Source organism: Nelumbo lutea, chromosome 1 (assembly GCF_056320005.1).
Source record: "Nelumbo lutea isolate HS-2025 chromosome 1, American lotus-T2T, whole genome shotgun sequence".
In the NCBI taxonomy this organism is placed as follows: domain Eukaryota; kingdom Viridiplantae; phylum Streptophyta; class Magnoliopsida; order Proteales; family Nelumbonaceae; genus Nelumbo; species Nelumbo lutea.
The window spans coordinates 49,662,482-49,680,531 of NC_142684.1; the positions used below are offsets into that span (position 1 = coordinate 49,662,482).

Below are 18,050 nucleotides of genomic sequence, written 5' to 3' on the forward strand. Positions count from 1 at the left end.
CACCACCTTATCTAACTTTTCAGAAGTTAGGACCAGCATAAGATTTCTGTACCAGTCGGCATAGTTTGGGCCCTTAAGCTTGTTATCGTCTAGAAGCTTTGCAAATTGACCGTTTGCCATTTTCTGATAAAACAGCAAAGATGTTAGTCCACAACCTAAGTTTGATTCATGTTACCTACATAGATATGGCTTTTAATCTATGTTCCATTCCCATTTATTCATCTCTGAGATTTTCCCTCCTTTCTCAATGACGGAGACGACGGAATGTCTCTGGAAATGTGGGAAATCACATAGGGTGCGTGAAGCCAACTGTTTCAGCTGCATAACCCCACTACCTTTCTGTGACGGATCATATCCACTCATCAGATGAGTTTCCCTTTGGCCTCTGTCAGACAAGGTTCAGAGCCGTTTTTAGGTAAACCTTTCTGTCCAATGAGTGCACACCCATCATATTCAGGTTACGCCAAGGTACCGTGAGAGAGTTCCCATTTTCTAGTGAAGCCCCTTTTATGGTGTGTTTCCTCATTACTGGTGGACCCATCATTGTGCTAATGACAGAAGGCCTTTAGAGAGTCCATCATATGGATCTCCCTATCACACGCACTCATATTTGTTGGAGGGAACAAAATTATGCCCTAGTTCTAATTTAGGTCAAACCAAAGTGGCTTCCACTGACTTTCATAAAGTCAGATTTCTGGTGTGCCTTAATCGGCTAGGGGTTCCATACGTATCCCTTTTCAGGGTTGTGGGGCCCACCAAGTAGAGAGGGGGTCATCCAATGACCTTAAGGGACACCATGACAATGATGTGCATTCAGCCATGGTGTGTGCAAGAGCCACTAACGAGTCAACATGGGCCAAGTACTTATGGCCCATGGTCGCAGCACATCAAACATCCAAACATCACATGTAAAGGAGGAATTGATCCAATCAATTAACTACTATAAAGCCCATCGAATAGCACATTTAAAAACCTAAAGCATTAACAATTAATGTTTACTAGGTGTATGGGCAAAATTGTAGTTAGCAGTTCGGCCCATACAGCTTTTCTCACAATAATGGGCTTTTGCGGTTTTAACCCTTTAAAACTGGGCTTTATAGGTGGGCTGAATTAATCCCTATAATTGAACATCAGATTTGGAATAACAAGTGTGAGAAATATGGACTGAAAAATAGCCCCTTTTGAATGTCAGATTTGGTCCAATCTAATCCGAAATGGTCCAAAACTGATTTTCAATTCAAGAATTAATTCACGAAAGATCCGAAATTAATAATTTTGATTTTAGACAATCACAAATCAAAATATGGACTGTTCGTACCACCTACAAAATAGAGGTTAATCACAAATGTTATAGTTTCATAAACTGTAAATCGTAGGAGGTAATTTCTCCATCTGCAAATCTCCAGTGCCGCCATCTTCTTCCTTCTTCTTTAATCAAGAAAATAAATAAAAGCAGAAATCCTATTTCTATTAATTAATTACATTCTTGATCAAATCCTATACATTCAGTCTAGAAAAAAAAATTATTTACAGACCCAATTGAATAAAATAAATGAAAAAGGATGCGCAGACCATCTGCGCCAAAACTGCACTGTGATCTCCAGGTTCGAACAATCCATTAAATCAAAAATAAATAATGAACAATTCTAAATAAATTTTGGATTTAACAAAATTAATTTCAGATCAATCGCCCTTAACAAGAAACCATTTCTTGAAAAAAAAAGAAAGCAATCTGCGTAGATCTCGCAGAACATCTTCTATCCATCTACGCAAGGTCTGATCTGATTTTCTTTTGGTACCACTGAAGATTTGAACCTGTGGCTCTGATACCACTGAAAGAATGGTAGGATCCATCTAATGGATTCCAAGAATGGTGTGGAATGGGTGGGCGAATTTCAAAAATTTCTTACCTTCTTCCAACTGGGAATCATATTCCCTAAATTTAGAATACATTATTCAAGGATTCTACTTGAACCATAATCAAACCAGATCTAAACCAAAAGGAAACATGAAGGATTATACCTAATCCAGAGAAATAATATCTCCCAAAGTTGGTGTTCACGCCCAAAGAAGAAACCAAGATCCACTCCTGCTGAAGATGACACAGCTGTGGTTGGAACGGAACCAGCAGGGTGCGTCCTACACACTGGATTCTTCGCAAGAATCCTATGAAAACCTTGAACACTAAATCTTTTTGTCTTTCTTGCAAGACTGTTGTCAAGAACTGATTTCTTGACTTCCTGTTGCTGCAAAGATCCAATCTTCCAACAGGGAATGGCGGCTACTGGAGGAGGAGAAATCAAAGGATGAAGAGGGCAGAACTGTGTCTTCTCTCCAGAGTCTGTGAGAGATCAAATCTCAATTCGCAGGAGGTGTCTCTTGCATACACAAAACCCTAGTTCGAAATCTGATATTTCTATTATGGTTTTCTCCTCTTTCTTCTTGATTAAGAAACCTCCCAATATTTTGGGAGTTATCCCAATCCAAATCAGTATTTGGATAGGGGATAATATTAATCATATTTGCAGATTAAGTTAGTTAACTCCTAATCTTATCAGGAGGTTACCAGATTCAAATCTAATTTGAATTTAGACTCTTAGAGTGGATAAGGTTAAAGACTAAATCCTTTTACTAATACTAATCTTAGATTCGCCCCATGAACAGGTGATCATATCAGCCCAGTTCGAAATGGGCTTTTGGCCCATTAAGTGTTCAATGTTTAACCAGTTTCCAATCTGCTGCCCAGTTGGGCTTCTTTGTATGGCGTGGGACCCTAGCATTGATCTACATACCAGCCACATGGGTTCGGCCCAGCCGAATTCACTGAAAGACTCAGTGACCCCGTTGAGCCCATCACATGGACCCTATGGACCCAACACTTACATTAAGTGGTCCCTGGGCCAAGCCATCTTATAAACACCCAGGGACTGTGGGTAGGTGCAAGATTAGCCCATCAGGTATTATCCTAAATGGTCTTACACTTAACCTCTCAGCCCTTAATGATCAAGCATTGCCCGACAAGAGAAGACCTCTCTCTCGGCTGCAAGGAACAGTGTCACACTCTCTACTCACATGGATCCCGGGAATTAAAACCTTTTGCAAATCTTTTGAAACCTTACATATATATATATATATATATATATATATATATATATTAATTTTGCAAAACAAAATTCCAACAGTTGAAATCAACTACCGACAGTTTGGTTTCCATTAGAGAGAGTGCATTCCCGATCATTACCATTGTCCGACAAAGGGGCTGATCCTGTCACTATGACCACTCACTCAGATGAATTCTCAGACTGCCCCAACATGTCCAGGTTTTGACCCCCACTAAGGATCTCACTGATTGACACATCAAAGACAGTCCGATCCAACACCTAGTGATGTGTCATAATCAAGTCTAGGGGTCAGGTGCAACTTTCCAATTTTGTCCATCTGTCTCCAAGGTCTAGGGCAATATTGGAAATCTGGTCCGGTTCAAGGGTTCAAGAAATCCCATACTGCATGTGCCTTGGGTCTTACCCTGATGGCCGAAACAAGCCATCCCAACACTTGGTGGCACATCAATATCAGCCTTGGCAGGATAAATCTCCCCAAACTTATCCAATGGCTGTGAACATTTAAAACTAACACAAGTTTCTATAAGTGTCCAGTTTTAGGGTCTTACACAGAATTATACCAAACAACATGAATCAAACATGCACTTTAATTTATTTCCACTAAATAACAAAAGTACATCAAATCCGATTGAAGCTAAGGGCATATAAGACTGTCTAACACAATCTAGTCCGAAATGGTCCGAAACAGATTTTCAATTCAAGAATTAATTCATGAAAGATTTGAAATTAATAATTTTGATTTTCAACAATCATAAATCAAATATGAATTGTTCGACCACCTGCAAAACAGATGTTAATCACTAAGGTTGCAGTTTCACAAACTGTAAATCACAGAAAGCGATTTCTTCATCTACAAATCTCCAGCACCGCCTTCTTCTTCCTTTTTCTTTAATCAAGAAAATAAAAAACAAAAATCCTATTTCTATTAATTTATTACATTCTTGATCAAATTCTATACATTTAGTCTAGAAAAATAAAAAAATATTTACAGACCAAATTGAATAAAATAAATAAATAAAAAAGGAAAAAGGGTGCGCAGACCATCTGCGCCAAATCTGTACTGCGATCTCCAGGTTCGAACAGTCCATTAAATCAAAATAAATAAAGAATAATTCTAAATAAATTTTGGACTTAACAAAAATTAATTTCAGATCAATCGCCCTTAACAAGAAACATTTTCTTGAAAAAGAAAACAATTTGCGCAAATCTTGGTAGAACAGCTTCTGTTCATCTGCGTAGGTTCAGATCTAATTTTCTTTTGATTCAAGATTCAAACCTGTGGCTCTAATACCACTAAAAGAATGGTAGGATCCATCTAATGGATGCCAAAAAGATTGCGGAATGGGTGGGCAAATTTCAAAAATTTTCCTACCTTCTCCCAACTAGGAATCGTATTCCCTAAATTTAGAATACAATATTCAAAAATCCTACTTGAACCATAATCAAACCAGATCTGAACCAAAAAGAAAAAGGGAGGATTATACCTGATCCAGAGAAGCAGTATCTCCCAAAGTTGGTGTTCATGCTCAAAGAGAACACCAAGATCCGCTCCTGCTGAAGATGACACAACTGTATGTGGAACGGAACTAGCAGAGTGCATCCTACACATTGGATCCTTCTCAAGAATCCTCTAGAAACTCTAAGCACCAAATCTTTTTCAGTCTTTTCTGCAAGACTGATGTCAAGAACTGATTTCTTGACTTCTTTCTTCTTCAAAGATCGAATCTTGTCAGAAAGAGTGGCGGCGGCTGGAGGAGAACTCCTGGGACGAAGATGGCTGAATTGCTTCTCTTCTCTTTGGAGTGTGAATGAGATCTAATCTCTTAGGGTTTCTCATCTTTTCTTCTTGATTAACCTCCTAATTAGGAGTTATCCCAATCCAAATCAGTATTTGGATAGAGGATTATCTTAATCCTATCTCTAGATTAAGTTTGTTTACTCCTGATCTTATCAGGAGGTTATTAGATTCAAACCTGATTTGAATTTGATCTCCCAGAGTGGATAAGGTTAAAGGCCCAATCCTTTTAGTAACATTAATCTCAGATTCGCCTGATAGACGGGTGATCATATCAACCCAGCTCGAAATGGGCTTTGGGATTCTTTGTATGGCGTGGGACCCAAGCATTGATCTACACACTAGCCACATGGGTTCAACCCAGCCTTTATTACAAGGCCTAGTCTAATTCACTAAAAAGCTCAATGAACCCCTGAGCCCATCACATGGACCTTATGAGCCCAACACTTACATTAAGTGGTCCTTGGGATAAGCCATCTTATAAAAACCCAAGGACTGTTGGCAGGAGCAAGATTAGCCCATTAGGTACTATCCTAAATGGTCTTACACTTAACCTCTCAGCCCTTAATGATCAAGCACTGCCCGACAAAAGAGGACCTCTCCCTCGGCTACAAGGAACAGTGCCGCACTCTCTACTCACATGGATCCTGGGAATTAAAACCATTTGCGAACACTTTGAAACCGTATATAAATATATCATATATAAATTTTGCAAAACAAAATTCCAATGATTGAAATAAATTGCCAGCAGTTTGGTTTCCATCAGAGAGAGTGCATTCCCGATCATTACCTTTGTCCGACAAAGGGGCTGATCCTATCACTATGATCACCTACTCAGATGAATTCTCAGATTGTCCAAACATACCCAGGTTTTGATCCCCGCTAAGGATCTCACTGATTGGCATATCAAAGATAGCCCAATCCGACACCTAGTGAAGTGTCACAATCGAGTCTAGGGGTCAGGTGTAACTTTTCAGTTTTGCCCATCTATCTCCAAGGTCTAGGGCAACACTGGAAATCTGGTCCGGTTCAAGGATTCGAGTAATCCCATACTACATGTGCCTTGGGTCTTACCCTGGTGGCTGAGACAGGCCATCCCAACACTTGGTGGCACACCAGTATCAGCCTTGGCAGGAAAAATCTCCTTAGACTTATCCAATGGCTGTGAACATTTAAAAACTAACATGAGTCACTATAAGTGTCCAATTTTAGGGTTTTACACAGATTTATACCAAACAACATGGATCAAACATGCACTTTATTTATTTACACTAAATAACAAAAGTACATCAAATCGGATTGAAGCTAAGGGAATACAAAACTGTCTAACAAAGGGTTCCAGAGATGGCGGAGGATAATGGAGGTAACCAAGCAGATCGACATGATAATGAGAGAACTCTTAGAGATTTTGCTATGCCTGGACTGCATGGTGCACATCAGAGTATTGCAAGGCCGAACATCAATCCAACAACTTTGAGATTAAGCCAGCTCTACTCCAAATGATCCAATCAAGTGTGCAATTTTATGACATGGGCAATGAAGATCCTAATGCTCACATTGAAAATTTCTTGGAAATCTGTGATACCTTCAAATACAATGGAGTTTCAGATGATGCTATTAGGCTGAGGCTTTTCTCTTTCACTTTGAAGGATAAAGCTAAAGCGTGGTTAAATTCTCTACCAGCAAATTCCATAACCACATCGGCACAGCTGGCATAGGCTTTCTTGGCTAAGTATTTTCCCCCAGCCAAAACCACAAAGATCATCAAAGACATCACTACTTTTAAGCAATTTGAGAATGAATCATTGTATGAGGCTTGGGAAAGATTTAAGGATTTGTAGAGAAGCTGCCCTCACCATGGCTTACCTAAGGGACTTTTGATTCAGACTTTCTACAATGGAGCCACTCGCACCACTAGAGATACTATTGATGCTACTGCAGGAGGTTCCTTGATGAGAAAAACTATAGATGCTGCTTTTGATCTCTTAGAGGAAATGGCAGCTAATAATTGTTTGTGGCCAACCGCGCATCTGAGTCCAGTTAGACAGGGAGGCAAATCAAAAGTGGACTCCATAGCATCCTTGCAGGTTCAAATTTTAACCTTAATCAAGCAATTGGGCACCATGAACGTGCAAGCCAACGCCATCAACAATTCAATTCAACCAATCTGTGAGTATTGTAATGTTATAAGTCATGTTAGTTCTGACTGTTGTATTGGAAATTTTAATTTTGTAGGTGGAAATTTTATGGAGCAATGCAACTTTGGGGGGAATCAATTTCAAGGAAGGAAGATCAACAACCTGTACTCCAATACATATAATCCAGGGTGGAGAAATCACCCAAATTTTTCATGGAGTAGCAATAACAACAATGCATGTAGTTCCAATTTCCAAAACAACAACATGCCTAGATAGCAAGGACCACCAAGATTCCATCCACATCCTCAGTAGGATAGATCAGCTTCTTTTGAAGCCAAACTGGATAAATTCATGGACATGATGAGTAGTAAGATGAGCAGCCAAGATGAGTCCTAGAGAAGGATGGAAGCTAAATTTGATCAAATTGCAAAGAACCATTCATATTTAATTCACAACTTGGAGATGTAGATAGGCCAACTAGCCAATGCTGTTTTGGCTAGGAACCAAGGCAATTTACCAAGCAACACTGAGACTAATCCAAGGGAGCAGCTCAAAGCAATTTCACTAAGGAGTGGGAAAGTGTTGGAGCTAAAGCAAGATGTGCAAAGTAAGAGGGCAGGTACAGATGTCGAGAGTCCTTCATCAACCAATGCTGAAATCTATGATGAAGAAACCAGTGATATGTCCGAGGGGAACCAAGGTGACAAGGAGAATCACTCTAATGCCCAACCTTCACCCTGTTATGAGAATCCCTTTTCCTCAAAGACTAAAGAAGTAGCAAATTGAACAGTAATTTTCCAAATTTTTGAACTTTTTTAAGAAACTGCAAATCAATATTCCTTTTGCTGAGGCTCTTGCCCAGATGCCTCAATATGCTAAATTTTTAAGGATATCATCAATAACAAGAGGAGATGGGAGGATGACCAAACTATCCCATTGACTGAAAAGTGTAGTTCAATCATCACCAGCAAGATGCCTACCAAATTGAAAGACCTAGGGAGTTTTACAATTCCTAAGTGTTTGTGTGATTTAGGTGCTAGCATTAATTTGATGCCTTTGTCTATTTTCAGGAAACTTGGCCTGTGAGAAGTGAAACCTACCTTGATGACTTTGCAACTGGCGGATCATTCCATCAAGAAACCTCATGGCGTGATTGAGGATGTACTTGTGAAAGTGGACAAGTTTATATTTCCTGTGGGCTTTGTTGTGCTCGATTTTGAGGAGGATCGTGATTGCACCTTGATCCTTGGCAGACCGTTTCTAAACATAGGGAAAGCCCTGGTTGATGTGAATGAAGGAAAGCTGACCCTTCAAATTGGCAATGACAAAGTGGAGTTTAACATGTCCAAGGCTATGAAGCATCCTATGGAGGAAGAACTTTGCATGAGAATTGATGTGATCGATTCATGTGTGAAAGAAATATGTCAAGTTAGTGAGGTAGAACAAGATTTTGAAGAAGATGTCAACGGTCAGCACCTCAAACCATATGTAGTGGGTGGAGAATTGCCTACCCCACCAACTGTGTACCTAGATGTTCATTGATCCCATTGCAATGTCGAGCTTTAGACGGAAAACAAGCGCTTACTGGGAGGCAACCCAATGTTGATAAGTAGTTCTTATTTTTATTTGTTTTCTGCTTTTCTTTTTCGTATCACTCGAGTTTCTTTTCTAGGATGTTAATTTTGTGGATTGCAGATCTTTCTGGGTGTTTATCACTCTATCCTCCTAGTTTCTTTTGGTTCTTAGCAGTTAGAGGGTCCAAATAGAAGGAGCCATTCCAGATTTCAGAATGCTCTTCAGGGAAGTTCTCTAAACCCCTTCAATTACTTGAAGTCCCACTACCCTCATTGCTGAATTCATCTTCACATTCTATCTCTATGAACATTGAGGGCAATGTTCATGTTAAGTGTGTGGGGCGATTAGGTGTGATGTTTTATTAATAGCAGTAGTTTTTCTTTATTAATTGTAGTAGTCTTTTCTTTTGAATTTCTCTGTTCTAGGCAAAGCAAAATTTTTGCAAAAATTGTGTGAACTATGCTTGGTACTAATAGTGTTTATCTTTTTGAGAGTCAATGAAAGAATGCTACTCATGCTATTTTTAGGACGTATCATGTCAAAAGAATTTAGGGTGAATTTACTAAGTTGTAATGTAAAGGGCATAAATTTAGGAAGTCAATTTGGTGTGTATGATGCTTTTGAGATGCAGATTAATGGGTAGTTTAGCAAGGCAGCTAATTAATGAAGTTACATTTACTCCTTTGGATGCTATTGATTGTAACTGTAATGGAAGTCAAATTATTTACTTTAGAGACATGAGTTAAGGTCAATTAAATTAAAATGTGTCTACTCCAATGTTTTTGGTTGCTTAGTAACCAGGAATCATCACAAATGTCGATTTTTGCGTAAAACAGCAACTGAGAATAAGAGTATGCAAAGCATTCTAAGTATATTATATGTTGAGTAACCAGGTGCATTCGTTACCCACATTTGTATTTACATCAAAAGGCATATTAATAACTTAGAAAAGAATAAAATGCCCCACAAGTGGTGTGTTGAAAAGCTTAAGTGTGGGGGTTTTTGTGAAAAAAAAAAACAAGAGAAAAAGGCTGACCTTCAAGATCTCATGTGTTGGTTGGTGACTCTATGCTATTTCGTTGGTAAAATCCATGGCACTTGAATTTGCAATTGTATATTCTTTTGTTGACAATCTAGGTGAGTTGCTTATTATGAAGTGTTTATAAAGTGTTCATATACTCATATTGAAGTCTCTTAAATTTTCTTGATTTTACATTGTGAGTTGGTGATTTATCCTAGATTTAGTTGACCTGTGTGATCTTAATTAAAATATGGGCAGTGCATTAGTGAGACTCCTGTAATTAACATAGTGAATCGAGCATAGTTGTGTTTAATTTGAATCTTTTGCAAAGATTTTGCTTGATTTTGGACAAAATCTCGTAAAATTTCGCTAGATAATAGTCTCCAAGTCTGATTCATCAAGAAAGGGTTCAAAAACCAAGTTCTCATATAAGTGGAAGAGTGGTGAATTCCCTAATGAAAACTTGCAGGCTAAGGAATGGCTCCAGCATGTCAGCAGTGCGGTTGTAGATAATTCGTGCCAGATTTTGACCTCGATGCAGTCCGTATCTATCAAAACTCAGAACATAAAATTTGTAGAATTTTTCCTTATCTTTCCAATGCATCTTGAATCATCTCAATCGGATTCCAGATGAGAGAGCTATACCCAATTGTCCTTGTTTTTCACTTAACACCTCATTTCATGTCCTAAATCAAAATATAAAAATAATGAGTCCATTTAGGCACTAAATAAGTATAAAAGACTGAATATTAAGGGATAAAAATATAATAATTTTCATTCTCATCACTAGTTTTTGTAGATTTGCTTTGATCTAGTTTTCACAGATTTACTCTGATACAGTTTTTGTAGATTTACCTTGATGCAGTTTTCGTAGATTTACCCTAATCCTGTTTTCACATATTTATTGTGATCCAATTTTTGCAGATTTACCCTGATCTAGTTTTCGTAGATTTACATTGAACTAGTTTTCACAGATTTACCCTGATCTAGTTTTTGCAAATTTAGGTAGTGTTTGAGAACACTTAAAAGAAGTACTTCTTTTAACAAGTACTTCTTTTAAGACATGGGACCAAACATTAAGTGCTTTTTAAGTACTTACGTGTTTGGTAAAAAAGTGGGGAAGAAGTACTTTTTATTAAAGTACTTATTTAAAAAAGTGACTTCAAGTTGGCATTTTTCTCCAAAAAATGGGTCGAACCAGTCCCTGATAATTCTTTATAATGCCTAAAATATGCCCATGAGGATTATACCTCCTCCATTCATTCAAAACTTAAACCCAAGTAGCGGTGCACCAGTTGTAGGTCCACCGGTGATGATTAGTGATGGACCCTGTTCACCATCCGCTGGTGTCGTTCGCCATGCATAGAAAGGTGAGACCATCCAGTCTCAATATGTGAAATATATACCGATTTTGCGAGAAACAGTCTCGTATCAGCTTCAGACGACAATTTCTCCATGATCCTTCGTGCAATAGCGCTTGTGTTCCCAGAGATAGCATCGAACTCAGCCAGAATGATTGTCCCTCGCACCTGTCTTCAAAGAATATTCTCTAGTTTCTTTTCTATCTTGGACGAATTGAAAGACATAACTAGCTCTAGTGGTGAACGACAATCAACAGAGAGGGAGAGGAGGTTGGAAGTCAGAAAAGAGAGTTCATGATGGCTCCAACTCATGGATCTTGGTCTCATCTCATAAAAAAGTACCTCTCTCAAGGAGCCCCGGAAGAAGCTCTTCTTCTTTACATCCAAATTCACCGCAAAGGAATCCACCATTATGGTGTTATTCCTCTACTACTCAAGGCTTGTGGGTCTCTATGCATGCTTCGCCACGGGAAAGCTTTGCATGCTGAGTCAATCAAAATTGGGGAGGATTTAGATGCGAGGATAGGGACTTCATTGGTTAGCATGTATTCTAAATGCCGTGATATAGTTGGTTCCCGCAAGGTATTTGACGAAATGCCCGATAGGAATATGGTAACATGGAATGCAATGATAGAAGGGTATTCAAGGAATGGTGACATGGGTTCTGCATCATTTATTTTTGAATGGATGCCAGAGAAGACGGAAGTTACATGGGCAGAGATGATTGATGGATTTGCATGGAATGGGGATATTGTTGCTGCTAGGCATTTATTCGATTCCTCTCCACATGAGATGAGGAATGTGGTGACATGGGCTGTGATGATCGATGGATATGTGAGGATTGGGCAATTGGAGACGGCAAGGTAGCTATTTGAGGAGATGCCACAGCGGAACTACTATTCCTGGTCGTCAATAATTGCTAGCTACTGCAAGAAGGGTAACGTCAAGGAGGCGAGAGAGATCTTTGATTGCATTCCAGTCAAGAATTTGGTGAAATGGAATTCATTGATTGCTGGATATGCACAGAAATGGATATTGCGAAGAAGCTCTGAAGGTTCTCACTAAGATGCAAGCTGAGGGATTTAAGCCGTATGAAGTTACTGTAGCAAGTGCATTATCAGCTTGTTCACAAATGGGTTCTTTGGATTATGGAAAAGAAATCCATAATCTTATAAATTGTAGCAATATCAAACCAAATCAGTTTGTCTTTAATGCATTGGTTGACATGTATAAAAATTCGGGGACTTGCATAATGCAAGAATGATTTTTAGGGTTAGGGTTTCGGTGAAGTGCCAAATAATTATTAATATTTATTATTTATTACTATTGTTTTATTATTATTGTGATTATTTATTACTATTATGATTATTATTATTATTGCTATTAATTGAGTCCACATGGCGATTCACGTGTGGGTCCATGTGGGCTCCTAGTTGTCATGAAGTGGGGTCCATGTGGGCTCTCAGATGAAATGTATAGTATAACATGTGAAAAGCATTGTATATATATATATGAGTGAAGTAAGGGCTAAAATTGTCATTTACATTAATATAAGCATTTATGCGGAAAGTAGCTTACCAAACATTCCCACCCCAATAAGTGCTTAAAAACATAATAAGTGATTTGAAAAGTACGTTACGAAACAGCCTTAAGTAGCTGTTAAAATAAGTACTTCAAGTACTTGTAAAGTACTTCTTTTAACAAGTACCTAATCATCAAACAGGGCCTTACTCTAATCTAGTTTTCATAAATTTACCATGATCCAGTTTTCATAGATTTACCATGATCCAGTTTTCGTAGTTTACTTTGATCTATTTTTCATAGATTTACTCTGATCCAGTTTTCGCATTTTTACTTTGATCCAGTTTTCGCAGATTTACCCTAGTCCAGTTTTGGCATATTTACTCTAATCTAGTTTTCGTCGATTTACTCGGATCCAGTTATCATCGATTTACTCAGACCTAGTTTTCGCAGATTTACCCTGATCTAGTTTTCACAAATTTACTTTGACCCAGTTTTCACAGCTTTACCCTAATCCAGTTTCCGCTAATTTACTCAGATCCAGTTTTCGCAGATTTACCCTGATCTAGTTTTTGCAAATTTACTTTGGTCCAATTTTCGTAGATTTACTCTAATCCGATTTTTGCAGATTTACCCTTATCCAATTTTTTGCAGATTTACTTTGATCCAATTTATGTAGATTCACCCTAATCCAGCTTTCAAAAATTTACTCTAATCCAATTTTCGCAGATTTACCCTGGTCTAGTTTTTGTAGATTTACTCTAATCTAATTTTTGCAGATTTACTCTGATCCAATTTTCATACATTTACTTTGATCCAGTTTTTTGCAGATTCACTTTGATCCAGTTTTCGCAGATTTACTTTGATCCAGTTTTCATAGATTTACTTTGATCCATATTTTCACAGATTTACTTTGGTCCAGTTTTTGTAAATTTACTCCAATCCAGTTTTCACAAATTTACATTGATCTAGTTTTCACAGATTTTCTCTAATCCAATTTTCATAGATTTACTCTGATCCAGTTTTCACATATTTACTTTGATCTAGTTTTTGTCGATTTACTCTGATCCAATTTCATAGATTTACCCTGATCTAGTTTTCGTAGATTTACTTTGATCTAGTTTTCATAGATTTACTCTGATCCAGTTTTCGTAGATTTACCATGATCCAGTTTTCATTGATTTATCCTCATCCAGTTTTTGCAGATTTATCCTGATCCACTTTTCACAGATTTACCATGATCCAGTTTTTCGTAGATTTACATTAATCCAGTTTTTTGCAAATTTACATTGATCTAGTTTTCGTAGATTTATCCTAATTCAGTTTTTGCAAATTTACCCCAATCCAATTTTCACAGATTTACCCTGATCCAGTTTTGGTAAATTTACTCTAATCTAGTTTTTTGCAAATTTACCTAGATCTAGTTTTCCCAGGTTTACTTTGATCCAGATTTTTGTAGATTTACCCTAATCCAGTTTTCATAGATTTACCCTGACTAGATGTGGTTTTCACTTAGTAGTGGCCTTTTTTTTTCAAAATATCCAATTTTTAGTAACTCCATAAGGTAAACTAATAAGTCACTTTATCACTGTTGCTGTTTTGTTTCTTTCTTTTACAGGCAAACATACCTTGATTCTGAAGGTTCTTGCTACCTAGTAGGGGTCGCTCTACCAAGAATAAAATACCCTGCACATGATGAAATAATGCTATACGGGTACTCTTTTTCGTCTCAATCCTCCTCCCTCGTCTTGCCCCTCTTCCAAGCCTACCCTTCACAAAAATCTTTGTGTGCTTCTTTTGGTCTTTGTTGTTTCGCAGTTTCCTACCTCACAACAAAGAAGGGCATTTGTTAGCACCCGATTTTTGCTCAATCCACCGCTTGAACCCCAATTCACCCCAAATTCTTGATTAGACCCTTCCCATCCTTCTGAAACATCCAAAAACCCAAAAATCACAACTTTTAGCCCTAAAGCCCCCAAACTCATCGTTAAACCTACTTGATACCTTTCTGATGGCTCTGATCAACCCCCACTTACACCACAACCCTTAGATCAAACACAACCATCAGACCCAGTACCTCCCAAAACACATACTCGTAAAGTTCCTGCTCAAAATTCCTCCGTTCACCCATCCATCAAGCGAAGATTTCATTCTGATGTCTCTCGTTAGCCTAAGCACTTAGAACCCAGATCCCCTTGATCGTAAGACATCCAAACTAGATCAAGCCATACCATTAAACTTTGGATACATCAAAATACCTACCATAAGTTCTCAACCCCGGATTCCCCCATCTGCCCTGCCATCAAACCAAGATTCCGCTCTAGAACATCACATTGACCCAAATTCCTATAATTTTGACCCTTTAAGTCTGATAAGACCTCATCATCAAATCCCAGACACCCCCAAATACCCACCTATGAAATGTCAAATTAGAATACCTCTATTTACCCTTCAATTGCACCAACGTTCCATCTCAAGGTCCTAGATTAACCGGATTACAAATTTTCCTGATTTGGGGCTATTTGGAACAATCTAACCTTACCAATCACCTCAGACTACCCAAAAATCCTACCCTATGAAATTTCATCTGAAACAAACATTGTTTGCCCCTCGATCACACAAGGATTATGTTTTAAGGCCCTAGATTAACCGAACTACCACCCTTCCAGATCTGTCAAACCTAGGCCCAATTGGCCCAATATAACCTTACCACCCACCTTAGACTGTCCAAAGAACCCAAATCTCAATCCCCAAATCCTTAAAACCCATTATTGATCTCATCTGATATCCCCAGATTAAATTACCAATACCCTTAAGACTAAACTCCCAAGATATCCCCATTCCAAATTACTAGAATACCCTTTGAACAAATTTCCAAAATACCCTTGCCCAAACTACCAAAATTACCCTCTCTCCAAATTACCAAATTACCCTTACACTAATACCCATACCGTCCATTCCAAAATTTCCGAGTTGTCCTTTTAACCAAAATTACCCAATTATCCTTCCTAATCTACCCCTTCCGACCCCAACTCATCAAACTCCCTTAAAATTACCCAACTACCCCTTGCTCCAAATTACCTGGAAACCCTAAAGCCCTCAAATTACCAAATTGCCCTTCTTAACAAAATTACAAAATTACCCTTTGTACCCCAAGTTGTGAATCTTCCCTATTCCTCTAAACCCCACCTTTTTAAACCCCCTTTTCTTAGGTTCGGCAAAAGTCACCCTTCCCTCTCCCTATAAATAGAGGGCACCCGATCCAAGGAAGAAAGATAATAGTGGTAGAGAAGAGCAGCTCAAGGGTATGTGAAGCCCCCTGAGTTAAATGAGTGGAAGAGGGATTTCTAAGAAGGCTTCTTAGAGACAAAGAAAGAGGTAGAGAGAGAGCATAGAGTTTCAAGAGAGAGAGAGAGAGAAAGCGAGAGAGGAAGAAAGAAGCGAGAGAGTGCTTTCCTATTTTCTAAGAAAGTGAGAGCTTTGCCTGAGAGAGAACTTCGAGAGTGGAAAGAAAACGAGAGAGAGCTTTGAGGCTAAAGAGAAGAAAAACATAGAGTTGTCGAAGAGAGAGGGGGGAAGGAGAGAATTCTTCACCATTCATTGTCCCTTTCCTCTCGGTAGCGGCGACAGAAAAGCGTCATTCCCCCTAATCAATTCTCCAGTGGCTTCACATTCTTTCTCTTCTCTTCTTCTTTTTCTTCTTTTCAACCTAGTTCTACCACTCCTATTCCTTCCTAATTTTCGAAATCTCAGTCACTATTCATATTTGAGTTCAGCTATACATCTCAGTCTATCGCCGAAGCCCACCCAGCATCAATCCAAGCTGAGAATAACCCTTAAATCAGCATCTCCAGAAGTTTGAAGGCTACATAGAGATAACACCATTACCACACATCTTGTCGAATCTTGATTTTGCTAGATATGTATGTTAGCTTAAGTTTATTTTCCTTATTTATTTATCTATTTTCTTTTTTTTTTTGTTCCTTTTGTTTAGTCCACCATTATGCTCTTGAATTCAAGTTCAAGAATCATCGTGTTCTCTTGCTTCAAAAAGGTTAGTCGGTGCTTTCTCCACTCTTTTAGACTAATCCATCGAGTCCAAAGGTGAGGGTTCTAATAGAAAAGGAGTGAGAAATCACTCTTTTGCTCAAATCATCGTGTTCTCTTACTTCAAAAAGGTTAGTGGGTACTTTCTCCACTCTTTTAAACTAATCCATCGAGTCCGAAGGTGAGGGTTCTGATAGAAAAGGGGTGAGAAATCACTCTTTTGCTCAAACCCCTACATCCAAAAGGGGTTGGTCTGGAGGGAAGGAGAGAAGCATCCATTTCCTTTTGAGTTATTGGAGGATCCGAATTCTTAGTTTGAACTTAAACAAAGAGGGAATTTTGGCATTCACACTAGCCGGAGAGAGGGGTGCCTAACCCCTTCCTTCTCTCCCTCTCAACTTACCCAAATAAACCTTGCCTCAGTCGAGTGGTATGAAGTCACTATTTATTCTAAAATGTTTTACTAAAAGCAAATCTGGGAGCCCCATCACTCCCCTTTAGCTATTTCTGATGGGTGGCGACTCCATTTATTTGGGCCCATGAAGTGAACAGTCGGGGAGGGATATTTTTCGACGTTCACACATGTGGACTTATGTGAGGTCATTGTGGGGTTCCACACCATACAAATCAGGCCTAAGTTCGTCATGCAACACCCTTGGGTTATGAACCTTATAGTTGATGGGCCTAAGGCTCATAATTAATATGATTAATTAAGCTATCACATAACAACTTAAGTTGTCATGTAACATGGAGCGAATTTGGGTATGGAGGACCTAATCTTATAAGAAGATAAAGTATATCTCTAATTAGAGTACATATCTGATTTAGATTTGGATTTAGCTCCATAAGGGATTATAAAAGAGCAGGGGGTAGACCGGTCCAAGACATCTTCATAATTTTACAATTTTTGGTTCTCTCTGCACCCTTTTGTCTTCCAGTTTTTTTCCAGTTCAAACTCAGCTATTTGGGATTGATATATGTTAGTTTTTCCTTTAACTTTTGCAAGAAAAATTCAGGGTATATCAGGCTTAACTTCCCTAGTTCAATCCAAGCAGTTGGGTTGCAATTTTGCTTAAAACTATGTTGTTGAATCACCTTCACCTATACACTTTCCATCCTTAGTGGAGGCTGATTTTAAGACTAATTTGGGCATGAACTCACCTTGGGATCTACATTTGTGGTATCTGTATCAGGTATAAATCTCCATCTTTGATTGGTTTCAAATTTGGTTTGGTTCAGTGCAAGACCGATCCTGAAAAATGCAGTTTTTCAAAACACTATGAATTTGATTCCTATAAGAATTAGGAAATTTTTGAAAATTTGCCTAAGCATCTAGCATGGTTCGGCCATCCATACGATGGATCCTAACCCTTCCAACATGATAAATATGTTTAGGATGTTGTGAAATAATACTCCATTTCCACCAGTAGCAAAGAATATTGGAGCAATTAGGGATTTGGGTTAAAGTCC

General features: G+C 38.4%; 1 protein-coding gene, 1 non-coding gene and 1 pseudogene across 2 annotated transcripts; 2 read left to right on the plus strand and 1 right to left on the minus strand.

Moving 5' to 3' along the window:
- Positions 1–6,674: 6,674 nt before the first annotated feature.
- Positions 6,675–6,781, minus strand: LOC148874585 (small nucleolar RNA R71). The gene has a single exon (XR_016106048.1). It is a non-coding gene; the product is annotated as a small nucleolar RNA R71 (small nucleolar RNA).
- A 1,378-nt stretch (positions 6,782–8,159) lies between these two features.
- Positions 8,160–8,597, plus strand: LOC148874586 (uncharacterized). The gene has a single exon (XM_088962181.1). The coding sequence runs from the start codon at positions 8,160–8,162 to the stop codon at positions 8,595–8,597; it is 438 nt and encodes a 145-aa protein (XP_088818307.1).
- Positions 8,598–10,944: 2,347 nt separating this feature from the next.
- LOC148874587 (pentatricopeptide repeat-containing protein At3g21470 pseudogene) lies at positions 10,945–14,166 on the plus strand (annotated as a pseudogene).
- The last annotated feature ends 3,884 nt before the right edge of the window (positions 14,167–18,050 follow it).

Excerpts from the sequence above, each read along its gene's own strand:
- LOC148874586 (XM_088962181.1), top strand. The coding sequence starts at position 8,160 with ATGACTTTGCAACTGGCGGATCATTCCATCAAGAAACCTCATGGCGTG.